This window comes from Micropterus dolomieu, linkage group LG13, assembly GCF_021292245.1.
Source record: "Micropterus dolomieu isolate WLL.071019.BEF.003 ecotype Adirondacks linkage group LG13, ASM2129224v1, whole genome shotgun sequence".
NCBI lineage: Eukaryota > Metazoa > Chordata > Actinopteri > Centrarchiformes > Centrarchidae > Micropterus > Micropterus dolomieu.
In genome coordinates, this window is record NC_060162.1 from 13,279,723 (window position 1) to 13,306,711 (window position 26,989).

General features: G+C 40.4%; 2 protein-coding genes across 12 annotated transcripts in view; one reads left to right on the plus strand and one right to left on the minus strand.

The window, feature by feature from the left end:
* golga2 (golgin A2) overlaps positions 1-17,463 on the plus strand; it is a 34,018-nt gene extending 16,555 nt beyond the window's left edge. For 4 of the 5 annotated variants that reach the window (XM_046066044.1, XM_046066046.1, XM_046066048.1 and 1 more), the window contains 3 exons: positions 963-1,069; positions 1,471-1,663; positions 2,831-6,369. In XM_046066044.1, the coding sequence (XP_045922000.1) occupies positions 963-1,069; positions 1,471-1,663; positions 2,831-3,099 (569 nt within the window). In that variant the 3' untranslated portion in view covers positions 3,100-6,369. Of the gene's footprint in view, positions 1-962; positions 1,070-1,470; positions 1,664-2,830; positions 6,370-17,423 lie in introns of those variants that run through there. The other variant, XM_046066045.1, reaches the window with a different exon arrangement.
* Positions 6,794-26,989, minus strand: part of dnm1a (dynamin 1a) — a 56,194-nt gene continuing 35,998 nt past the window's right edge. For 4 of the 7 annotated variants that reach the window (XM_046066056.1, XM_046066049.1, XM_046066050.1 and 1 more), the window contains 7 exons: positions 16,345-16,454; positions 14,357-14,468; positions 14,022-14,036; positions 13,328-13,498; positions 12,921-13,162; positions 11,932-12,135; positions 9,262-9,478 (listed from right to left, as the gene is read on the minus strand). In XM_046066056.1, coding sequence (XP_045922012.1) covers positions 9,448-9,478; positions 11,932-12,135; positions 12,921-13,162; positions 13,328-13,498; positions 14,022-14,036; positions 14,357-14,468; positions 16,345-16,454 — 885 coding nt within the window. In that variant the 3' untranslated portion in view covers positions 9,262-9,447. Of the gene's footprint in view, positions 7,539-9,261; positions 9,479-11,931; positions 12,136-12,920; positions 13,163-13,327; positions 13,499-14,021; positions 14,037-14,356; positions 14,469-16,344; positions 16,455-26,989 lie in introns of those variants that run through there. The other 3 variants (XM_046066053.1, XM_046066054.1, XM_046066051.1) reach the window with 2 other exon arrangements.

The following is a 26,989-nucleotide window of genomic DNA, read 5'->3' on the forward strand; positions in this document are numbered from 1 at the left end:
CCCGGTTATCAGTATTATCACTGTATTGTTAAAATGTGCTGAAAAAGATTCAAATGTACTGATACACACACTGAAACCATTGCAACAAGTTTTATATTGAAAGCCACAAATAAAATTAACATTTTGTTTGCATAAACATTAAAATAACAAAAGCCAGTACCTTCTGAGTGTGCATTATCATTAAAAATTTTATATTATTTTACATTATATAAGTAATGCAATGACCCCATGCACAATTACAGGAATACAAATGAGTCTTTAGAAGACAGTAACTGCAATGAGCCAACAACTGACGTTTCTTCTGTTTGGACACTTTTACAACTAATTTGACAGCTGCCGGATTTTTAATGAACAAGATATGTTGGTTGGGTGACTAAACTGCGTAACGTGTTATCATGTGTAGTGGGCAAATAGAGTCTGCAGACACACGCACACAGCAGCAGAACACCGTGTAGTGTTTTTACAAGAGCGGCTAATACTGCTGTTAACAAGTCAGACAACCAAAGCCAAAAGTTAACTTGCCCTGCATTCGCTATAAGGCAGTTTTCCATCAGTACTCTTATAGAAAAGCACTGTCTTCCGCTGTGCTGTCATTGACCCAAACAAACCCTCATTGTATACTGCGCATGCACGCCTGCTTCTGGGAGACTGTCGATAACTTTGGTTAAAGCTGGACAGTATTTGCTGTGAGTTTAGCAAAGTGTGGGAACCGAACCCGATTATCATGGTAATTAAAATGTGTACGGTTCTAATAACTGTCGGAAATGTTACCATGATTTCTCATTAAATCTGTAACCGTTTTATCCCTAGGTGAGACAGAAGGACATTTTCGTTGTAAATATTTATTTTATTACAAATGAGTTTTGGTTGAGTGTAATATCTTAATAAGTTGTCAGAAAGATAGGAAAACTGTTGATCAGCATACCAATTCCTATTACTATTTCTTCTGTATGTCTATCCAGGGGAGTACATAGCCCTGTACCAGAGTCAGCGGGCCATCATGAAACAGAAACACCAGGAGAAGGAGCAATACATCAGCATGCTGGCCCAGGACAAGGAGGAGATGAAGGTACTGTATGGCAACATTTGTATTGAAAATAACCAATAAAGCAGTCCAGTGTATTTGCATAAGATGTTTGTCTGCACAGGAAAACTGATCCTAATGGATGTCACAATGTTTTTGTATTTATTATTATTTTCATCAATCCTAAATTTTAACTTGGAAAAAGAAATTATGAATCTTCTTCTCAATTTCCAATATTCAATTTGAAAAAGAGTATCTATGCTGCTTGTCTTTTGGAAAGCTCCCACACAATGACCAACACTTCTCAAGCAAACACTGATCTTCACAAAATAGAATGATCTCATCAGCAATCATGTCTAATAGATGCTACTACAGTTTTGCGTTCTCCTCCCTACTGACATTTCTTCTATATGTGCCCTTGTCTTTGTTTCTTCACTGTCCATCAGGCGAAGCTTGCAGAGCTGCAGGATCTGGTGATGAGGCTGGTGGCTGAGAGGAATGACTGGTACAGCCGCTACACCAAAGCTGTAGCCGGCGCAAGCACAGTGAACCCCGACCTGCTTCCTGTTGGGGAGGATCATATTCACCCAGAGCACCAAGCACACGCACACACAGAGCGTAATGCTGTCAGTGGAGCAGGTAGGCGCAAACAGTAGTACTGTCCTTGCTACATCATAAATCAAGGCAAAAACAATTACACCGGTCTTGTAATCAGAGGATGTTTGGAGGGTCAAGTGTGTCTTCTCTCGACCCACATGTACTAAACAGGTTGAGGTATTTACCTCAGTCAGGATAGTGTCATAGTCAGAGTAAAGGTGCAGTCACACTGGATTACACATGGTGAAATTTACTCGCTTGTTGTGACCAAAAGCAGACAAGACAGGAATAGCGCAGGTAGGGTTGTAACCATAGACTGCAGGAGCTAGCATGGCTAGTGGGCCAACAGCATTGCACCAAGTATTTAATTATACAGCTTCTTATCGTAATACTGAAGTGTGATTAATCTCTGTCTCTGTCTTTGCACTAACTGCAGCCAAGAAGCATCGTTCCTTCTCTGCTGCCTATATTATTTCATCAGGTAGATGTAAAACAACAATATAAACAATCAATATTAAATAAATAAGAGGTCAATCCCACCCCTTCTGTCAAACAGACTGGACCTCGTGATTTCACGTGTGAAAGTTTAATAAGATTAAACTCTAATCAAAGCATATAAGACTCATCAATTCGCAAAAAGAAGTGTGTGTGTCTTACTCTGTTGTCAATAGAAATGGATTGGGGAGCGAAATCCATCCTGAAGGCACCATAAGAATATTCAGATAAGCATATGTTACTGCTATAGAGGTGTTATTGGAAGTCATTTTTGACATGTGTACAACTTTTCCTGAAACTTAATACAGCACATACAACAGTTGACAAATCCTGATTCAAAGTCTGCTGCTACAAGAACCACTGTGCTTTTTCAAAATATGCAGGAAGATAGCAATAGAAAATACCACAGTAACAATAATACAGAAAGATGGGGTCTGAGGTAAAATACTGGATGTTGTGGCACAAAATGATGTCAGCATCTGTTATCAGTCAACATACTAAGTAGAATAGCTCATAAAAACAGCTTCATCTCAATGTCTTATTTAGACTAAAGTCAACATCAGAATATTGCACTCCATGTAAAAGTTCTGCTGTTCATTGTTTTGAGAATAAAAATAGTACATGCTCTCGTTTTTAAGAATAGCTGTCTTTCGTTTAGTATTTTTTTTATATTCAGTAGCACTTCACCATACTGCTCTCCCTGCTCTGCTGCAGAAGCCATGGAGGTCGTCCCTCTGTCAGAAGCCACCACAGGCCTGGAAGCCCCCTCGTCCCAGACACTTACAAGCGGGTCAGCCCAGACTGACGCAATGTCTCTGGGGCCCAAAGAGGACGGCACCGCCCAGCAGATCATGCAGCTGCTCCATGAGATCCAGAACCCCCAGGGAGCACTGAGATCACCACACTTCCTCGGAGAGAACCCCTGCATCCCCTTCTTCTACCGGCCTGACGAGCAGGACGAAGTCAAGATCCTGGTGGTGTGAGGTGTAGGTGTGACAGAAGCTGGCGTGTGTGTGTGTGTGTGTGTGTGTGTGTGTGAGAGAGAGATATTGGATATGTCTTGAAATCTGGGGAATATTAAATACCACAGTTTACCATGTCTGTAGCTTGTTTATCATATTCACAAACACTTCTCAAGTAATGTGATACCCTGCAAAACTGGTCACAGATGTGTGAATGTCTTTGACCCAATTACATTAAAATGCCCCCTCCCTGTTCTGTGCATTGGCACTAAAATGTGCAAGGTTAAAAAGAGAGTATTTTCTATTTGTTGTTTTTCTTGTCTATAATGCTATTCCCAGAGAACAGATAATCAGTATTTCTTAACACAATCTGATTAGTCTCCTTCCCACAGTTTTTAAATCCCATCCTTCCTCTTGCCACCCGTCTTACACAAGTGCAATAAAGGGGTCATATATTCTCTCCCCTCGCTGATACAGTACTTAAAGAGCTGTCACAAATGAGCAGCCTGTTTGCGTGCAACTTTATTTTACAGCAAACTTCCGTTTTACACAATTCACTGTACAAATGCCAAAAAAAAAGAGCTTCACGTTGGAATGTAATAACCCGAATATTTACCTGTGTGTTTGTGTAAGTAGGGGAACTGATAATGGTGAATGGAAGAGATGCAGAATGAGATTTAAGCTGAAGTCAATAAAGAAAGTTAGTGCACATAATAGCTTTTGAAGTGTAAGCGCTGTTCTGTTTCAAAGTCAAGAGCTCAGCTAGTTACATGATTGGGTGCAGAAGGTTGCAGGCAGGTGTCACAGATTAGTACTGTTCCTAAAACTACCTTTTCTCTACATTGTCTTTTGCCTCCAAACACTGAAAAAAAGTTGTATGTTTGTACAGTGCATAAGGTTAATATATCTGAAACCTTTATTTTGTTATGTTGTCAAACATCCTGTTAGACTGAGAGATATCACCAGTTACTAAAATGTGGTTTCTAAGTCATCGAGGAGATAGATGCAATTTAAAGTCCCCATGAAGAAAAAGCAAATTTTAGTCAGTTATTAAGGCAATATTTTCTCAGTTTCTGAACAGTGGAGAACTCTTCCAGAGTTTCATTCAGATAAGTTATGGAGCTCGGGGCCCTGTGCTGGGGGCCACATTGTTGTTTTCTGTATAGCTTGATAGGTAGCCTATTAAGGTACAGTGACTGGAGGAAGTTACAGAAAGTATGGTGTTAAAATCTCTATTTCTGCAATCTTGACTCATCTATCTTCTACAAATATTCTCTAATCAGGTGCTCTGGGGCATTTGACTGGCCTCATCACAAACGCAGACCACACTCATCACTCAAGTCTTGAAAATAGATTTCCCCCTCATTAGAGCTGCTCATCCATAACTGAGCTGCTCTATTTCATGGGGTCTTTACTTTTCTAGACTAATTGACACTATGAATCAGAGCCCGTACCTTTCTGTTACGTTTGCTTTTCCTACATATCAACAATGAATTAATGCACATCCTTTACAACTGGACTGAGTGTATGTGACATGTGTGTGTAATCCAAAGCTGAAGTTTTGTCCATCTGTTGTACTTTTTTGTAGAGTTATATCAGATTATATAAGTATGATTGCACTAAAACTGTACAAAGCTCCTTGTTAGGCTCTGTCCTCTCCGGCTGGTTGGACAGTGTGACGTTTGTACTGTAGAGCCTCTTTATAATTTCTGTGGAGGAAAAAGGGGAATCCTATGAAGCCACACTGTTAAGCTGAGGATTCCAATAGAAGCAGATTAATTTAATTGAAAGTGTGTAAGGGGGGGTGCATGCGTGTGTGTGTGTGTTGCACTCATGATAAAGGATGAAGGTGTGTAAATATGAGTAGAAGGTGAAATTAATGAGATCGCTTACTTCAAGAAGTTGTAGTGATGTTATTCCCGAAAGTGTGGGACCAATCAGAATTTGAGAAAATTCGCAACTCTTCTCAAAACTGGAGAACAAAACAAGGCAAATCTGTTGTGTTCATATTGTGTAACTCTTGTATCGGCTAAAAACACAAGTAAATCTCCTTTGGGCATTAAACACAAGACAATAGGATTCATAGTTTTTTATTAAAGACATCACAGGTGTCTAGCTTTAACCGAGAGACGCTCATATTCACGAATGTGGCTTGGAGGATGGATTGATTGACATGTTGAGCTCTTCCCCTTTACAACAAACTAACAACCAAGAGCGGCACTATCACAGCTCATATTCCACCCCCCATTTCAGATTATATCATGGCACAGGCCTCTGTTTTGTGAGAGTCGTTCCATGATTTTAATATGCAAGGACATGAGGGTCTCACTGCAAGTCATACATCAGACGTCTTTTGGAGGTAATTTGTCCCTCTTATTCGGATGTCTTAGTATTTTAACAACCCCTCTGAAGGTAAAGGACACTTTTGGAGACAATTATTAAATTGTACTCTTCATATTTATCACTAAAAGCAACAGGACAGAAAACATTGGTGCAAATTCTGGTATTTTAAGCAACATGTAATTAAAATATAAGGTATATAGAGGCCATGTGTACTTGGTGTTAACAGCACTGCATCTACCCTAAATCACAGCACTTTGTTAGTAAGTGCTGGGGTTGTTGTCATTCTTGATGGTAAAGTCCCTTGCTTTGCTCGTAGCAGTCTGTCACTTTTGTTTTTCTTTGAAACGTGTCACAAAGTATGATTTTGTTTTTGTTTTCCTTCATTTTGTTTTTGGGAGTGGTCAAGAGGTGAATATACAGTAAAATCATTTAATGTTGTTTCGGGGCTTGCGAATTAATAGAACAATGTGGATAAAATGCCTTCCCACACTTTCTAATTCACTGTTAAATATGTTATGTGATTGAAATAGCAATGAGAAAGCATTTATTGTCTTTACTGTAAAAGAGGTGATGTATATACTGTAACTGTGTAACATATTGTATATTCATTATGCCTGGTGTGTGGGGAGTTAAAGCTGCTCTGCCATGTTTACTGGCAGCGTGGGCTGTGTGTATGTCTGATAGTACAGAGTAGGGTTGTTGGCGGTTACTGACTGGCTGTGATTTAATACAAAGATTGACTAAAAAAGGAGAAAATATTCTATTTATTTGGAATAAGTTAGTATCTCAACTAATCAGTTTCAGTGTAAAATAGAAGTGACTGTTGGAAATGAAGGATAATTCAACTGATTCATTCGAGGGCTGCTTCTGACAGAAGCTTTCAGATTTTTTTTCTTCCTTGAGTAATATTTTCTCCCCTTCTGAATAAAACTGATTGAGCAACTTAAACACGTTGTCTGAATTTCTTTATCATTTTGATACAACAGACTGTCCTGCTGTGATACGCACGCAATGACTTTGGCAGTAAAGATGCAGCACCTTTGCTTCTTTTTTTTCTTTTTTTTTACTGTGACATGTCAAAATGTTTCCCACTCATCATCACAATTGAATACCAAACGTTTGAGTGTGTACCAAACTTGATTTTATTGTTTGATCTAATGTCAGAAAATAGTGATATTGCCCTTCACATGTCCACAAGCCCAAGCTGACATATATAAACTGCTTGGTTTGTATGACAATATTAGCTATATATTGCACTCCATGTAAAAGTTCTGCTGTTCATTGTATCCTGTACTGTTGCTGTTCTGTAGTGTTGTTTACCACAACAAAGAGACAAGGAGACAAAGAGGAAACTTTCATTCAGTACACTCAGGTTTTTAATGTGTTGACAAAGCGCAGCAGTCCTGCGGGGTAAAGTCATTGATCCATCCACAGCAGATTGAACAAGATGCAGGACCTTGTTGCTGCAGGACTTCACACATTCACACTGTCCCTCCCTGCTCTTCTACAGAGAGGTGAGAAAAACAACAACAAAAAAAACCCTCTCTGGTACAAGCTAAAGTCAAACAACCTGCCAACGTCCATATACATCACTGCATTACACATTTTAATATGTTTTTCAAATATTATTTCCTTATACATATTCTTGTTTATTCATAATAATTTAAATACCCAGCAATTTCATACATTGCAGACTAAAATCTCTAGACAGTGGAAGTACAAGTCCCATAAGATGCACCACACATATACATAAGAACACATTAAGATATGTCGATAATAAAGTATTTACTGTTTAATAATAAGTAGAATAATTCTTTGTTGGGTTTATGTTGAAGTTGAGGAGTACTAAGATGCACAAGGGGTCACTGAAGTGTATAATGACATCAGTTGAGGTACAGATATGGGTTTTTGTGGCTGGTGGGTTGGTTGTTTTTGATCGGGGTCAAAATACAACACATCACACTGACAGCAGAGTTCTGTGGCAAAACAGGTTGTGAAAAGATGGGTTCAACTCACAGGCTCTCAGACAGCGACGTGAGGGTGAAATAGGAGGAGCGTTTGACAGTTTTATGCATAGACTGTAGTTGTTTTCATGTTCTCACTCACCCCCATGACCACTGAGAGAAGGAAGAAAAGAAAAACAGGGAATGAATGAATGAATGGCAGACCTGAATAAAACGCTGAAAGTTTTCCCATCAGTATATCAGAATATGTGATGCATAACGTGATCGAAGCTGACTTAGAAACACACTCCAAATATTTAAAACCTTTCCTGTTAGGGAACTCAATCCCTCTCATTAAAAAACATGTATATGGAAATTATTAACAGTCACAGGGTGCAAACCAGGTCACATATTTCCTTCCTCTCAGTTTAAAATGTACTCTGATTTTTGTATGATTAGTGTCATGGAGTTGTGTGCAGAAGGACTAGAAGGTCCTGCATGTACTACACTTTCTATTTAGATCCCGCCTTGATAAGATAACAGTAGTTAAAAGTTTTTGAAGAGGAGAGGAGGAGAGTGGGAAAGGTGCGATGGGAGGCGCCTCTTTAAGCCTTAAAAAGATTGGGAAACTATTTTCTTTGTTGCATAGGATCTGTGGAAGCACAGCGTTTTCAAGAGGTGGTTGTGATACACATACATGTGTGATTTTACAGTTATGTGAACTATTTGGAGTCTACAACAGGCATAAGGTCCCTCGATTGCTCCTCCTGTCCTAGTGCAAGGGGAGGACGAGGAGGATGAGGAGGAAAAGAAAGGATGTATAGCAGTAGCCCCTGCATGTATAAGTAACTGAGGGTGAGGAGTGTGTAAGTGATCCTCTCCCCCTTATTTCATTAAAGCCCTCCTCCCTCATGTGAGCTGAGTGATGTGATGAGTTTTTTTAGAGGAGAGGAAGTAGATGGGGGAGGGGGGGGGTTAGGAAGGCGATCTTGTTTGGCCGGCTATTCAGTGAAAAGAGTAGAAACAGAGAAAAAATAAGAGAAGGCCTTACATGGCAGGGTGAAGTGAAAGAGAAAACAAAAAAATGAGGAGACCCCAGGGAAATACCTCACATACATCGGATTTCACCTCAGAGCCTGAAAGGCTGTGAGGGAAAGAAGCATTTTCCCACATGACTTCACAGAGATCAGAGCTTCAGTAACATTTTTATAAAAAGAAACTAATTTCAAAACAAAATCTCTGGGATCCAGCAACTCAATAATATGTTGTAAAAAAACAAACAAAAGAAAAACATGTATTATCACCAAAATACGCACACAGAACATACACAGAGAGTTTGTTATAGATGTTCTGATATTGTTTTGCTGTTCACTGTCCTGTTTTATCCTAAAGTAGCTACCGTTTTTTAAAACTCTGCTCAGAAGACATCTGGTTAAAAATGTTTCTCAGAGCATGACAGGCAACAAAAGGTGAGTTAGTGGCACAAAACTTATATTTTAAGTTTATATAAAAACAGAAAATAAGTCAAAAATAAGCACAAGATAAAGCAAATCTTAGTAAGAGAAAAATTAAGTCAATCAGCAGCCAGAATACCCCTTAGAAAGGCTAGAGTATACTCAGGCAAAAAGTCATGCTAAATTTGTCATCCCATCTTTGAAAGCAAATATTCTGTATGTATTTGCTTGTATATATATATATATATATGTGTGTGCTGTATTTATGTAAGCAGGTGTGCATGCATGTGTGCGCATACACTCACAAACGTGTTTCTTATCAATTATTTGATATTCTCTACATAGTTCATTGGAATTCTGTGGGTGCAGCATGTTCGTATGTCAGTCATGCAGGTGTGTTTCAAGTATTCTGCATGTCTGTATGAAACAGAGGGGTGGAGGGTGTTGGGGGGTGGGGGGGCTGGGAGAGAGAGAGAGAGAGAGACATGGCTTGTTGTAAGGGAGCAGGAGAAGGGAGCCGGCTCAGGTCGGGTGTGGCAGAAAACGACAGGAAGGTGGCACTGTTGTCCATGGCCTCTCATCCAGAGGTGGGACGGATGGACGAAGGAGGGAGGGAGGAGCTCAGAGGTCTAGTGGGTTGGAGAAGGTGGGGGTCTCCGACTGCCAAGCACACAAACACACAGGAACGGATAGAAAGAAGAGAGGACGGGAACAGGTTGTATTAGTGTTTTCGAGGTGTTTGCGGTGTTCAAGTAAACTTCAATTTAGGGTTTATACTTCCATTACGTTGTTATTTTAGGGCTCCCCATGTGTATAATCATGCACGTACACAGAAATACACTACCTTCACTCTGACAGACAACAACTTATACCATGAGGTAACACATGGAAGGAAACACGAAAACACAAACAACATCAACAAGGTATCAGGCTCAGTTAACATGGCCACAATGCAGGTAATGTATGTTTGCAGTTGAGGCCAAATGCAGGCAGTATTACTCCATATCCAAGTGTTGTCTAAATACAGTAGCATGCACTTATTCAGATTTATTAAGCTCTGTCATTGTAATCTCTGCCTGAAAGGCATTAAAATGGGCAAACAGGCTATTGTTGAAGATTTTAGGTGTGGATATTTACATACGTTAGCATATGTTTAAAATACCCTCCAACACAGTAGCTCCCAGCATAGGCAGGACATAAGATCATTACCAAGTAAGCATTTGGGAAATATGTTTATTCGCTTTCTTGGAGAGTTAGATGAGAAGATTGATACCACACTCTAATGTATGTATGGGTCAGACGAAACTACTATCAGCAGCCGCTTAGCTTAGCATAAAGACCAGAAACAGTCTAGGCCATATGCAGAGTCTCCGCTGGTTGCCAAACTTTGAGGACAGGACTCCAGAAAGTTACTGTCCCCAGTCAAGAAATAGTGCAGTGAACAATCCCTTGTAAATATATCATTTGACAGAGCAAGGCTAGCTGCTTCCTGTGGATTCTAGTCTTGATTCTAAGCTAAGCCTGTTAGTTGCTGGCAGCAGCTACATATTCACTGTGCAGATGTAACTCTCGGATAGTTTCATTTAAATTTTTTTTAGAAAAGGTAAAACTATCTGATATTTTCCTCGAAAAAAGTTTGGGACCTACACAAGAGCTAAATTCCATACTGTACAGTGATATTGACAGATATCATGACTCTGAAGTACATCATCAGACACACAGACAAAGTTAAGGATGGGTGGGATGTCATGGCCTACATACATCACATACAACATTGAGACAAAAAAACAACTACGATCTTTGGTCATTTGAGTTGAATCCTGTCTAACCCGTTGCTGCTGAAATCTGAGAAAATGCCGGTTGACACATTCTGACATACTGATACCCCCTTCAATAAATAAAAATCAGCATCAACTCCAAAAGGCTCAAACACTGATGCAAACACACACACCCTCTGAGCTGGGTGTGTGTTTGCCCATGCAGCGCTCTGAGAAGAGAAAAGAAAAGTGAGAAAAAAGAAAATGGCATGCAGTGAAAGCCTTCTGAGAGGAAGAGAAAGGTGATGATGATGATGATGATGATGATGGCGGACAGTACCCAACGTACCAGAAACGTTCCTCATTGGTCAGTGATAGTGATTCTGTAGAAGGAACAATAGTCATGTGTGGGACAGAGGTGTGGTGAGGAAAAGAGGGGTGTAGAGGAGGAAAAGAGAACAGGAGTGCAAACAGTTACAGAGCAGGAAATGACCAATGTCACATGTGCTCAGCTCTCACTTAGCACAGACCAGAATACGGGATGGAAACATCTAAGTTCACTACTGAGGATTTCGAGTCAGGGTTTTGTGAGGATTTTGACATACTACCCCATCTGATTTTGAGGCTGCATGTGCCAGTGAGAGCTTCGCTCAGCAACGTTAGTGTCTCCTACTGTAAAAGAGGCAAGCCGCTACTCTGAAAGTGAACAGGTCCAGGATAAAAGAAAGTTAGCTAGCTCACAAACACAGGCAAGCACAAGCCAGATACAGTTAACGGAGAACTGAAAAGAAAACCCACACTTTTTTCAGTCCCCTCTAACGCCCATTCCAGTCACTGACTTGCTTTAAAGCGCAAACATCTCAATTAGTCAGATGAGGACAGCGGTGAGGTGGGTGTAAGCGATGAATAGTGGAGTGTTAGCAATCACTGGTGATGCCTGACAGTGTGTTGAAAGTTCCAAGTGGTGGCAGAAAGGTACCAACAAGTCTAGTTGAAAGGAAGTAAATCAAATGTTTGCCCAAACCAAGAGAAAAGGAGGAAAATAATCCATTGATCATGAGTTATATTAAGGTCTATCCATCTATTTAGGGATCTCTATCAATCTATTTGTCTTCTATCCTCTATCACAACCAGTACTCTCCACTTTCATTACCTCCTTTATCCCCTCATCCAGGTGTCTTCACATCCCCCTTAGTAACAGAGAGTATCCACACTTCAGGTTGGATAGCTTGTCATAATATTATTAGCTGTGGTTTGGATGTTAATGTCCTCGTAAGACCAACTGAAACACACTGTAAAATATGTTGGTGTGAAAGAGAGCTGTTTGTTTGAAAGACCTCTCATATTTTCACTCACCTGGGCACACTTGGGGGTGCGCGGTTAGGCCGGGAGGGCACAGTGGGTGGTGGCCCACTGTAAGGGTCTGGAGAAGCGCCCGGGCGAGACGGGACAGGGGGTCCTCCAGCAGGAGGAGGCCCAGGTGGAGGCCCACGAGAGCCTGGGCGGGCCGGAGGTCCCGGTGGAGCCCTGCGGTTTGGAGTTGGACTGGTGGCTGGAGACCTGGAGGAGAAGAGAGAAGAAGAGCAGAGAAAATGCACACTCTAGTGGAATAATCATAGTGTAGTTGTTTGCAGGTTTCTCTACTGTCTCAGCATTCTTCCCTTTCTCAACTATAAGCCCAGATCACTTGATTATTCCCTCAATCACCCCAACATACAACCCCCTTTTCTGTCCAATTTCTTTGCACCACAAAAATTGCTAAATAAAGCCTCAATCCATGAATCCTTCAATTCATCAATCCATTAATCTAATCAAGAGATGTGACAAATGTGACTCCTCCACCAATTAGGAGGCCCCCGTGCTATCCCCAAAGTCTGTTTGTCAGCCATCAGCCATCAACCAAGAGTCAAACGTAAACAGGGATTTGGGGCAAAATGCCTTTGACAGTTTAGGAGATACCTGACAAATTTAAAATTAAAATTGAAGTAGCATAAAAATCCCCCGCGATATTTGTCAAATCTTATCAAATATTCAGCACAACTGCTGTTCCCCATGAGCTGCTGAACACTGGGATATATGGAAGGTTTTGAACTGGGTGCTCAGTACAGTGAAGCATGGAGCCTAAAGCGGTAGAAGTGGTTTCCCAATGCACGTTGAGGTAGGCTCCGCCCCCCCTTGATGAAAAAAGAGAAAATACTGACCAATCTGAACCACTACATTAACAAAAATAAAATAACTCTGATTATGCTCATATTTTACCTGATATTAATAATTATTAGTATTGAACCACAAAAAAAGTTACTATAATGGTTAAAACATTCTGCTCTATACTCATCGGGCCTTACCTTCCTACGGGGCTCCCCCGCTGCACCTGCAGCCAGGAGTCATCCACGGGAGGCGGCATGGTGGTGCTTATGGTGGTTGTGCTGATGTCACCGATGATGCTGAGGGCCTCCCGCAGGGCGTGGTACATCCGCAGCATCTCGTCACGGTGCTGGGCCTGCTCCTGAGACTCCTCCATCAGAGAGTTCTGGTCACCACACGAGTACAGGTGGGCCAGCAGCTCTGCATTGATGAACTCCTTAGTCTGGACAAACAGAGAGAGAGATGCTATGTGTAAAGTTTCTCGTTTTTTTTCAACATATATAATTCAGAAAAATAGCCATAACATTATTTTGGTTTTGTTGTCTTTTACGTGTCACATTTAACAAGAACACCTGCATTTAACAAGTCACCCGCACCAGTGACTCACATTGTTAATCATGAGGTGCATGATGGTCTTGGGCATTAAGTCACGGACGGTCTTGTTGACGATGGCCATGTAGGAGTCAACCAGGTTACGAATGGTCTCCACCTGCCGCTCCAGCTGTGGGTCCATGCTGTGCATTAAGTTGTCAGAGCCATTTTCATCACCGCCGTCACTCTGTGGAGACAAATGAAGGAGGGCGGACAGAGGACACGGAGTTTAACTTCTGTCTAGCTTCAGCAGCAAACTGTACATACAAAATACAAGATAAAAGAATTGTCCCACACTTTTAAACTACATAAAGAGTGAGAATAGTTCACACTGCTTTGCAACAGGGAACAGCAAAAAAACTTTCTAATTTTTTTCATTTCTAATTGGGTTTTGTTTGCTATGTATGCTATGTGCAATGTACTTTTATATTTTAATAATATCATTTATGTTTTTAGAAGTAGTTGGATAAAAATATTACATAAACATTGATTATGCAAAGAAAAAAATAATTTGTGGTTCTGCTGGTCACTAAAGATCTTTTGATTACTGTCAGTCAGTAATGTAAGATGGTCAAGCATTAATCATCAAAGATAATGTCAAATGTCATGGCCAACAAATAAATATAAAGTCTTCCCAAATCATTGTTTTAGGGCAAAACGTTACATTAACAACACAGAAATGATGAAGGATGCAGACCAAAGTAACATACCTTTCCTTCCTTGTCCTATAAGGGCAATGAAGCGATGAAGAAAACAGACATTAAAAGAGGACAGATCCGGTGTCACATGAGAGACTTGACAACATTAAAATAGACTCCAAATACACATCACAACAACAGCCTAGACAACTCATGTAAAACAAAACAAATAAATAAACAATAATTTGCTTTACTTTTTATTTTGGTTACCGTAAAAGTGTGTTGTGTTTTGCATCTAGTTTCACATTGCATATGGCTGCAATCGATCTAATCATTACAGGAGAAATATCAACTTGCTATATACATTTCCTAACCTTAGCTTGTATACAAAAAAAACAAATACTTACTGTGACCCGCTCAGGATAAACTCCCGCTCTGAGGAAGGAGGCCTTCCAAGCATCAATATCTTCCTGACTCTCACAGGCCAACTCCAGCTGACGGTAGTCCTTATACACATTCCTGTCACACAATGAGATCAAAACAAAACGCTGAATTATCTTCTTAATGTTTTTATATATTATTTTTTTATACCCAAAAAGTGTCACCTGAGCAAGTATATATCCTTACATATTACATACTATAGTACAGTTTTAAGGTACTTGTAATCAACTTGAGTGGTTACATTTTTGTGCTTCTTTGTACGTCTACTCCACCACATCTTGTAGTGGAGTAAAAAGTACAATATTTGCCTCCAAGATGTGGTGGAGTAGACGTACAAAGAACATAAATGTAGTGGAGTAAAAAGTACAATATTTGCCTCCATTTATGTCATACAGTTTGAGATGTGACATTCAAAACATACGATCATGTTACAGAATGAAACTACACAAAAGTATATTAAGCTGTAAAATTTGTTTACCTCAGCAAACTACACCGCTCAAGTCCTTCTTGCGTTTTAATGCTCAAAACAATGAACCACCAATATAACACTGACAGGGGCAAAACTGCATATTAAGTTCTATCATAAGTACTTTTAATACTTTAAGTACATTTTGTTGCCAATACGCCTATACTTTTACTTAAGTAAATCTTTAAAGGGGCATTATGGAGTTTTCAGCAGCCACTAGCGGTGCGGTTTTAAGATTGCAACCAGGTGTGTGCTTGTACGCGTGCTCGCTTGAACTCATGAGCGAGCATAATCCAAAACACAACCACTTTCATACAGAAATCCTGCAATAAACGCAGAAACACCAGCATGCAGGCTGTGGCTTTTCTCCAGACATGTTCAGGCTCTGTTACTTCAACGTTCCCGTCTCAGAAGCAGCTCAACACCGGCTCAGTAAGTTACCTTTCATACAGCGCAGCCAGCCGGATATTGACACAATACTCCCGGGAAAAAAAGCAGTGTGAGAGCGGCTATAGAGAGACAGGGAAACATCTACAACATTTTGGAAACTCGGGTAAACTCCCACTGCCCTGTTACAGTAATATTTTCAGCTTGAGGTTGAACTAAGATACTTGTTGCATGATAACATTGCATTGCATTGCATTGCATTACACTGCATTTAGCCAACGTGCTACATTGTTAGGTGCCTGCTGCTTTTCAGTACCTATATTTACTATCTGTGTACTTATTATCACCAGAGGCTCAGCAATGTCAGCACAGCTTAAATGTATTGGATGATAACGAAACGGTTATTGAGCTGGACTTAAAAAGTTGGTGAAGTAATGTGGAAAGCTACACAACTTTGCACTGGATAACGTTAGCAACTAACGTGACTCTCTGTGTTTCTTCAGCCTTTCTGAAGTTCACTGTGTTTTTATTCGACATCATCTGAACTGGTTTGGTCTGATGAGCTTCAGCACATAATTCTTTATTGTTGTTTTGTATCCTTACGTGGAATCTGTGTTTTACTGGGAGCTGGTTGTTTTATGGTGTTAGTGGACTGCATTTCGTGAGCTTTAGTGTTGTTGCTGTAGTCTGAGAGGCTTGGGAGTGCGCACAGGGCTGAATCTGACCCGATGTCTAAGTGAGTTTTGAGCCCACTGACAATAAGGCAATGAAAATTTCATTTATTAATAATTAATTTCATTGAAAAACTACATATAGCCCCTTTAAATTAGGACTTTAACTTGTAATGGAATATTTTTATAGTGGGCTATTATTTTTTAAGGTTTAAAACTCCTTTCTGACTTGAGAGCTCTTGAAATTTTACACAAAAATCACATGAATCATGGGGCTAAGCTAAGGCTAATGGTTTAAAGTTAATTGTGTTTGTTGCACATTGTGTGTGTTTGCATATAACATTTTGCACTCTGAACAAAGAATGGACATCAGAGATTTAATTTTAACTGTATATCTGCGGTGTGTATGCATCTTGATGTGTAATAACACCTCTGTTCGGTGTTGAAGAGGGCAAAGATATGCTTGCTGGACATGAAGCCTTTCTCCACATCGCGCAGCTTCAGGTTGTCCACCTGCAGCATGTACTTCTTCTCCTTCTCCTGCAGGAGGCAAAAGAGAAACACACTGGTTGTACATGTGAGGGAGAGAAAGAAAAGGGCTGACTGTTCCATGGGTGAGGAATTTGGCTAAAGAGTAAAAATGGTCATGTACAGTATTTGCACTGACGTTATGTATTAGACCAAAAATTTTAAAAGAAAGTCAATGCTGCATTATAATTATTGTGAGCTGATCAATGTACTACTTCATACCGTACTTCACTTCAAACCTATTATTTTAAGATTTTGCAGCATCAACAAAAAAATAAACAGAAACTAGATTAAAAGAGACAAAAAAGAAAGCAGATGAAAGAACTCAGGGGAAATCAGGGGTAAACGCTCACATATTAAATTTAACAGCAGGAGAAAAAAAAGGGAAGAAAATGGCAAGAAAGACGAATGGGAAAGTCGTACAGAGTCCTCGAGTCTGTGGTTTTGATTACAGTTGTGTAGGGTAAAAAAGAAAAAAGGGGGGCGAGCAACAAATGAGAAACACACACATACAGAGAGAGAGAGAGAAACCGCGTTCCAATGTAGAAATCTCTTGTACTTGTAAATCTACACACAACATATGATATCCAGACATCCAACTATTTATGAATAAGGGAACCTCAAAGACAGTCTGACACATGCCAGCACTCTCACTCACACACGCATACACACACACACACACACACGATGTGATTATAAGTCTTTTTGTTACAAAATTACATTTCTTTACCGAGGGTACATTTGCATGTGTGTGTGAATGTTTTATCGTCTGTAAAATTTGTATTTAAAGAAAGGCCAAAAATAGTACAGGGTGAGTGAGTTTCTATAAACACACACTAAACATGCACATACACACACACACACACACACACACACTATTTTGGTTGCAAACAGCACCTTTGAGCGTAGTCTCTAACTAACCTTAAAACCATCTGGATAGCTAACCACGGGACTGCCCTGCCCAACCCAGAGTGTGTGTGTGTGTGTGTGTGTGTGTGTGTGTGTGTGTGTGTGTGTGAGTGAGTGAGTGAGTGAGTGAGTGAGAGAGAGAGAGAGAGAGAGAGAGAGAGAAAATGTGTGCGTGAAAGACAGAGAGAGAAGGAGACAGGGGGTTGTGTGTGTGACCAAACTCCTTCATCAAAGGATTTATGACCTGTGCAGCCAAATGGTCATATCCCCTAAATGCATGTAAAAACTCACACACACATTTGGCAGCGACGGCACACCCAGGCGTCCGCTATACGAAAAACTAAACAAGCAGTCACCCCGACTGCTGAATGCTGACATCATCATTTATAGCAGCAAAGAGGTCCCCGTCCTCCGTCTCTCGTTTTTTCAGTATTTCTCCATCTTGGCCTTTCTCCGTTTTCTCACTCTTTCTTCATCTTTTTTTCCCCTCTTTCTCCCCTTGTTCCCCTGCTCTCTGGCTTTCACTCTGCCTGGGAGTGAGCAACCTTGGACTGATTCATACATTTTCCTCTCCTCTGGCCAGTAAATCCAGTCAGGAGATTTGTGGAGGGGGGTGCATGCTGTGGGGAAAGTACAGAGAAACTGAACTAAACCAGGGACAGAAGCACAAAGTAAATGATAATACAAGCTAGACAATAAGACCCACTATCTGCTGGTTATTGCTAAAAAAAGGTACGGAGGATGTGCGGGAGAATGGAGCATTCAGGTTTGACGCACCTATAAACAACAATTGCCAGAAAAAGACAAAGTATGAGTACTGTTGCAATATCACACACAGATTGCCCACTTCTGACAGCTAATCAGGGGTTTTCCCTTCTTTGTCAATCAGCAGTGTGTTTTTATGTGTGTGTGTGTGTGTGTGTGTGTGTGTGTGTGTGTGTGTGTGTGTGTGTGTGTGCGCGTAGCTGTGTTAAGGGAATTCAGGAATTGAGTGCTTTCCCATATGCTCCCATAAAAGCCAGCCGGCAATAGCAGACAAACGTACAGATTGCAGACGGTAACAAGCACGCACACAGGGACACATGAGAAAACAAACACACACACATACAGATGCACACATGTTATGCCTATGAGATACATACGTATGGGGAAGACCCACACACTTTATTTGACCTTTATCCGCAGCATTTTACCAGCTTCCAAGAGACAGACAGAAAGACCCACACATGAACACTGCCAGTGAGGTATAGATCTGTGATGGCTAAACCACTACTGGGCTGTCAGGAGACGTCCCTTCTGTTTGCTACATTCACCATGGAAACAGCCTGAATGAAATACAAAGTTTTGCGTGTACATGGTCGTGAGAAGATCTGGAAGTGCAGATTCCTGAATGCAGAACAAGTTTTTGAGAACATGTAAGGCGCAAATTGTGAGAAACAATCCAGTAATCCTGTGCTGGAATACAACCATCCCTTGGTTTGCTGTGTGGTAATTAGTTTAGGTTATTTTGATCTAACATACATTTAGTTGTGCATGTGAATCTGCACCACATAAACATATTAACTGAAATGCAGCAATTAAGGTATTAAATCCAGATTTTGACACAAGGGAACTCTACAAGTCAGGCTATAAAAAGTGAATATTGTGTGTATTACCAAACAATTTTGCAATCAATGAACTAAAAACTACATGTTACAACCTGCAATCAAGAGATATCCCTTTTTATTTTTAATTATGTTTAATTTTGGGGGGATTTCAAATAACATTGTACTCTACTTTAAACCTTTAAAACATTTGATTAAAGAACTCAAGTCTCATTTGGTATATTTAATTCATGAATGACATTTATTGACAATTATTATTAATCACTGTAATATAATTACAGTCCTTTGCCTTGGCTCAGTTTTGCCGTTTTCAGCTTCTTCACGAGTCCCTCCAGCGAGTGTCTGTTCTTTTCTGGGACAGCCTCTTTCCACTGCTTTTGGAAGGCTCTGTGGGTGGAAATGTTTTTGACGATGTCATGTCCGTGGCGCCTCACGTCCGCTGCAGCATCCATACATATTTGGCTCACAGCAATGAGGAAGCGTTTGGTGAAGTTCTCGCCACCTGTAAGGGTCCATGTGGCTCCAAGTATGTTAGATAACTGGCTGAGGTGCTGGGCTGTGCTTGCTCTAACTGCATCGCTGCAGTGACTCAGCCCGGCATTCAGCAGGGCGTTCATGGTACAACCAGGGCTGCAGTTTTGAACCATGGTGTCCAATGCAAGATTTGCCTGCTGCTGGATGATGATGTTGGACTCAGACACTTTCAGTATCAGGGCATGGCTTGTTTCCTTCACCATGTCATCCATGGCCCTCTGGAGGTGAGCATACATCTCACCCAGGGTGGCCATAGCAGTGCAGGACACCGTAAAGTGCAGGTTTTTAACCTCTTCTATGACGCCTACGCAGACCTTACGAAGTGTGGCCTTCAGTTTCTCTGGGTGGTTACTTGCCAGATCCTGAATGGATGTTAAACCATCAAGTTTTTGTTGCCAGTCATAAGAGCTGAGCAGTATGAAGATATGGTCCATGCTGTTTTTAGGATTGGACAACGACTTCAGTCGCTGCTTGTCTTCAGCAGTCTTTGAAGAAGACTGTGTTACCTGGGTGGGTTGAAATGGTTTCGCTGTAATCAGAGGAGAAGGAGTAGAGGTGAAAGACGGCTGAGGGATGGATACCTCAGCAGGACTTTGACCCTCCACTCTGCTGAGACTGTCCTGAGAGCTAGACGCCAAGTCTCTGGCAATTATCTCAGCTACCTTAAAGGCTTCCTGTCTCAGATGGTCCTGAATGGTCCTGAATCATCCATCAAGGTCCAGAAGTTTTGCACTGTGATTTTTTTTAGAGTCCCCCGTTCATTCTTGTATTTGGAGATCCGCTGATTACCTGACCCTCTGTAAATCCAGTCAGCCACTTTGCACGCTTCCTCCTTGAGATGAGTATGCATGTCCTCATCTTCCATGACAGACCAGAAGCTCTCCTTCCCAAGGTTTTCACAAGTCTGGTGGTCTACCTTGGACTTGGCCTTCATCTGACTGCCCCTATCTCTAGCAATCATATCAGCCACCTTGTAGGCTTCTGCATTGAGATGAGCCTGCATGGTCTCATCTTCCATGATAGACCAAAAGTTGTTACGAAAGATTTCCAGAGTCGTCTGGGCACTGTTGTCTTTCCAGAAATAATGCAAGTTGTCTTGTGTCTCTTGATTACCCATTGTTGACAGTCAATAACTTGAAATGACTCTTGTCAGTTAATGAGTTATGTATTCTGATTGGCAGAGTGGACATCACATTCCATGTGATGTCACAATGACATGATAATATTAGAATTATGTCTCTCACACACACACACACACACACACACACACATATGGTTGTTAAACATGGAAATGAGTAATTAACAGACAATTCTTCCTCCACACCTACATGTTTGCTACAGAGATTAGTGACAAAACTGCCTTTGATGTCTTGGTGTAAACCACAGTAAAATATGCACTCAGTTTATTAGGTACACCTAACTTAAATTAATGCAGTCTAATATGGTTCTCCAATAACGTACCTTCATGAAAGTTACAATGTTATTTTTTGTTGAAACTGTTATAAAGAGGTATTGACTCAACTATATGGTTATTTTGGAGGCTGCATTGGTGGTGTGGTGCTGTTGAACTATATTGCTGCAAAAAGGTGCTTCTGTTACTTAGCCTACCCTCATTGATATAAATAGGCTGGACAAAATATTAGAAACACCTGTTACTATAACATTATACAATTCATCATCATGTATGTCAATGGTGCTCTGCTTATGTCACAGTTAAATACACAAACACAGTAGCAAAAGATACTCTGGGTGTGGCAGGCCTTACAGTATACCCACCACCAGCTGAGCCCACTTACTTATTATGAGGAACTGTGTCAGCAAGGTGACTCACACGTGACAGGAAGCTTAATAAATTCATGCACAGTTAATCTGTTTTGTCTATTCACAGCAGCCACACATGAGAGGAGGTTGATCAGTTTTTCTGTGGATTGTCCATTACTCATCAAAAGTACTTTCCACCAAACAAATTTGAAAACCATTAACGGTGAGCTCTGTGGGACACTAATTCTGGAAAGAGATGCTGCTCTTAAATGTTTTGAATACCATTTCTAAATTCAGTGAGCAGCACAAAATGAGTCGAGAAGGGCACTCAGAGAGCGCAGACCTCCACCAAGGCCAATCTTCCGTCTCCCATGATTTGCATGTCTGTAAGCACAGCCACTATATATGTCTCGTTATCCGCTCTGTGATTCGGATTCTGCTCCAAAATTTAATAGGTTCCTCTTGGCCCATGCTATACACTTCCACCAAGTTTCTTAAAAATCGTGCCAGTATGTTTTCCGTAATCCTGCTGTCAGAAAGAAACCACACATGGCACCAAAAACATGGCGGAGGTAATTACAGTCACCTCTATTTTAATGGAATATTTAGGAAACCTAGATAGACACCAGAGTTAGTTGAGAAAAAATGTTTTTTATAATTTGGGTGATCTGACCCTTTAACCTGGGATACTCTGCTTGAAACCTTTAAAAGTTCAGCTCAGGTTTTCCCTTTCACCTTACATTACACTGCACACTTCTCTCATCCCTTCACCCACCTATATTACTGATGTTACAAATTTTCACACCGGTTGTTTATGTAAATGGTTAAATAAAGTATTTTATTTACACCTGAAGAACATGTGTGTAGTGCCTCCTTTTTGTCTGAACCTCTAAACGTTCACCATTTTTTTACTCACACACACACATGCAGTGCACTTGGTATTTAACCTGTGGTGTTTGGAGCAGTGTGTGAGCAAAGTACTTTCCATGGTTTTGTTTTGCTAGTGAGTAATAGCAGGCTCATTATAAAAAGCCAGAGGAAGTTCACTTCTGGATTCATAAAAGGCACATCACCGCTCTGCACACCATCCAAAAAAATCTAAAAGATTCAAACACTATTTCACTGTTGATGAAATATGGCCTCACACACACACACACACGGAAATGCTACAGTATGTATGGACAGCAGAAACACACACACGTGGGGACCTTACACAAGTGATATCCAATTAACACTTTGAAACAAATCTGAGTAGTTTGGTGGGCAAAACCAAGAAGATAGTCGTTTACGGCATCCACGTTGTTTTAAGAGGCTGCATGCCTTAGTGTGTATGCGTGAGTGTGGTAGTGTGTATGTTGATGGGAGTCTGATAGAAAAGTCCTGGTGACTTGGGCCATGCATCAAAGGGCTGCGGAGAAGCCGCACGGCATCTGGGAGCAATAACGCTGCTTCTAACCCTTCATTACCACAAAGACCGGGCCCTGGGTGGCAGCCAATGGCAATTTTCACAACCCTCCTCCTCACCTCCCTCCATTTTCCTTTCCCTCCATTCTTCTACCATTCGCCTGTTGAGTTTCGTCTTTGAAAAAAAATTAAACACAGAGCATTTCTGAGTCTTACACAATGGGATGGGGAAATACATAAAAAGGATGGGACTTGTGGAAAAGCTTGTTTAGCGTCTACACTAAATGCTAAATTAGAGGTGAGTTCAGTCCAGTTAAACTAATGTATAAAGAGCTTTTGGCAAATAAGTTTGTTATAAAATGCCTCATAGAAAATCATTATTCTAAACATAATGGTGTTTTGCCTGAAGAAAATGTTTTAAACAATATTACTGAGTCTACATGTCATCAAAAATCCCACTAGCGCAAGCAAAATCTGTGTTTGGTCTGTGAGTAATATGTCTTTGAGAAACAGCATCTGAAGAAACTTAATTTGACTTAATGCCGTTTGAACCTTATTTAAAGTAAGGCCACATGTTGCCAGCATTTAAATCAGGAACGGCAAGCAATTTAGCTGAGAGAATTACAACTGGAAACAGCTAGATTAGAGCTATTCTGGGACAATGTGTAAAAACACACAGCTGCTGATGACTCATTGAGCTACAAGGCTGCAAGGTTGCAATAATGCTCATAACAAATCACCTTAGGCAGGCTGCCAGTGTCCACACTCTCTAATACTTCATATATCATGGGAAGTGCTACTTGATAACACTGCAGACACAAAAGTTTTCTGTCTTGTCCGTCAGCTACAGACAAATGTTTCAGGAAAGCAAATCTAATCTGAAATGTCCAATCCAGTTCAATGGGAATAAAAAACATAAATTCGAACATTTTCTTTCAATGAAAATATCTGACTTTAATCTATGACATGTTTTGTTTGGCTGGTGGAACTTGCTTTTCATTGCTTTGTCCGGTTGAACACAGGTCTGACTGGTCAGTGATACCTTCCTGTTTAGCAGCTAATTGGCAAACAGTTAATTATCTGTTCTGCGTTTACTTCTGCAGAGGGTCAGCTTAACAACCTAGGGGCTAGCTGGGACATGTGATCAATCACTGGCGACCACCAAAGAGTAAAAGAAGAAGGGAGGGGGCACCGCAGCTCACTAACCACATAAACACATGAAAATCCCCACACGTCCAGCGACTGCTGTCTGAGCTCTGTTCAACCTGTGTGTTTAGTGTCTGTGCATATTTGGCAGAAAACTCTCAGCTTCCTCAGGTTTCCTAGCTGACTTCTAAAAAGTCATGTGAAATTTGAATTTATTCATATTCATGTGTGAGCATGTGAAATTTATGTCAAAATGACAAATGACACCAGGAAATCTCACATCGAAACAGCTATTATTAGATGTAATGTCTGGTGCAAAAAAGAAAAATGAAAGTGCATCTAATAACTGAAGCATTCACATCTGAGGTAAAGTGATGTCAGAATCCATCAAGGTAAAATGTTCACATATGTAAACCAACCTGAGTCTAAAATGTAAACATGCTTTGAGGTCACACATGGGGTTCAATTTCATGTGCAACTTTTTGGTAAAGGTGCTAACATGTATGTGTATGTGTTTTACTAATACATCACAGTACATTTCATTGTAAAATGAACTGCCAGAATCTAAAATGTTCTTCTAAATCAAACTTGTCCTGCATACTACACTGAGGGTGTGTTTCTAATATATTTATGACATGACAGGAGAGGTTGTTTTTTCTTTACTTTACAAATGTAGAGTAAATTTACGCTTGTAAAACGTGTTATTTATGAACATAAAAAACTTATGTCAAGGTTAAAGATTTGTAATTACACACACACACACACACACATATATATATATATATATATATATATACACACACACACACACATACATACATACATATACACATATATACATACATACACACATATATACATACATACATATACATACATACATACATACACACATATATATATATACACACACACACACACACACACACACCTACATATGATAATATATTATTTAAAAGATATAACACATGACATACTAAAGTTCATTCCATGCATTATTAAACACACGCTGTAATCTTTAAATATCTGTCAATACTTCTTCAAAGAAGGAAGTGAGCCTGCAGAGTCGCACACACACATACACGGATTGTGTAAAACATGCCAAAAGATGCAATAAATGCAATCCCAGACTTTATTTCTCTAATGATTTTTGTAATGACATTATGCTCTGGATTATGGGGGGAACAATCAGGGGAAAGAAATTATCATTTACAGAAAGAAAAACATACATGACTCATTTATCTCATCAGTCAGGCAGGATACACTCTGAATTATCGGTAAACCACCCCGTGTACCTCCCTGCTCCCTCTGACCTGCTGCGGTCGTCACTCATCTCTTGTTTCTCTTTAACAACCTCTAACCCCATGTTTTCTTTTACTTGAGACACAGTAATTTATTCATTAACGGTTTTGGTGTCATTGTTAACATTTTCCATCATTACATCTTCCTACATCTATTCTCTTTTGCTCACTTTCATTAATTTCAGTCGATTTCATAACTTCCACTGACATTTAGCTGTCAACTCTGTTTGTTCTACCTTCGTGTAGGCGGTGTCTTTTATCTCTGAGCCTGAAATTCTTTACATTGAAAAGGCTGCAAATATAGAGACGCCAACTTGACCATTTCTCATAGCGTTTCAGACGTCTCAGATAGTTTCATTTAAATAACCGGTCATGGTCACACAGTGATGAATCAGTATTAACAACTTGGTAAAATATCACTCATTACTCATCAGGGGCCATTATTCTGCAGAACAAGTATTTACATTTTGCTGATAATACTGTTTTTTAAGTATTACTTAACTAAAGGATATGAATATTTCTCCCATTTCTTTGACCACATCCCTATCTTTTTGGATATGTTGTGAAGAATGTTGGACATTTTCTTGATTTTTCAATTCAACAAAGAAACAACAATCATATGATATTATGAGGGAGAAAGAAAATAAAAAAAACATGCTATTATGTGGCTAGCAATCATGTTATCCAACAAGAATAATGCCGATTTGACATGGCTATCTGATACTTAGATGACTGATGACACTCGCATGAAAAACAAATTGTGTCTTTGCCATATTATAAGCTGTAAATGAGTCGCCTAAGTCTCCTGTTGGCCTTTATCGGTTTGGCTAGCGGGTTACACACAAATCTACAGTATGGAGTTCACATGCTTAGCCTCGCCAAACACATGAAATATACTATTACACCCACACTAACTGACGGAGTTGTCCGCTTTATGCAATATCAAAATATAAAAACAGAAACATGAGGTTTTTCATGACAATATTAACCAGCACTATTTCACGGCATGGAATCACAGATCAGACTTGGATGTGTGTGTGTGCGTGTTTGTGTGTGTGCATACTTTCTCAGTATGTCTTTATTGACTAAGAGTTTGAAAAGGAAGCTGCCTGCCTGGTCATCCAAACAGTGGAAACAATGTTGGTGCGACCGCAGCGCTCCCCCCACCCACCCATTAAAATTCACTCCTTCCAATCCCTACACCATAACTTAACTGTAACAATAATAAGGACGGATTTCTGTCTTGGTTCTCAGCAACCTTTTTCATTTCTGTTGAAGCTCTGCGCTTGCTGGGTATCATTTCCTTTTTTTTTAAGCTAATTCCTGCTTTTATCACCATTTTCCTCCCTGTTTCTCTCACTTTGCCTCCACATCCCTCCATCTCTGCGGGTACTGCTGACTCATCTGTCATGGGATTGTGCCTGCTTTGATTTGGAGCTCAGGTCGGAGCTCTGAAACCATAGCTAAGACAAACACATGGTCTTACCTCACACACACACACACACACACACACAAACACACACCTGGAAACGCTAGCTTTGATTACGCCTGTCTGCCAGAGGTAAGAAGGAAACCTAAAGTGTGTGTGAGTGCATGTGGGTGTGTGAAATGAAGAAGGCGAAGGAGGCAAACTTTGACTAATCTTCTCGCAATTGGGACTTCTTCTTCTTCTTCTCCACACACACACACACACACACACACACCCTCTTTCGCTCTGGTTCTGATTTACCAGTAGTATGTCACCCTTCACCCGCACCCACCCCCCCTCCCCCCCCTCCGTGTGTGTGTGTGTGTGTGTGTGTGTGTGTGTGTGTGTGTGTGTGTGTGTGTGTGTGTGTGTGTGTGTGTGTGTGTGTTGGGAAGGCTGCAGAGCTGCATAAAGGGCTCT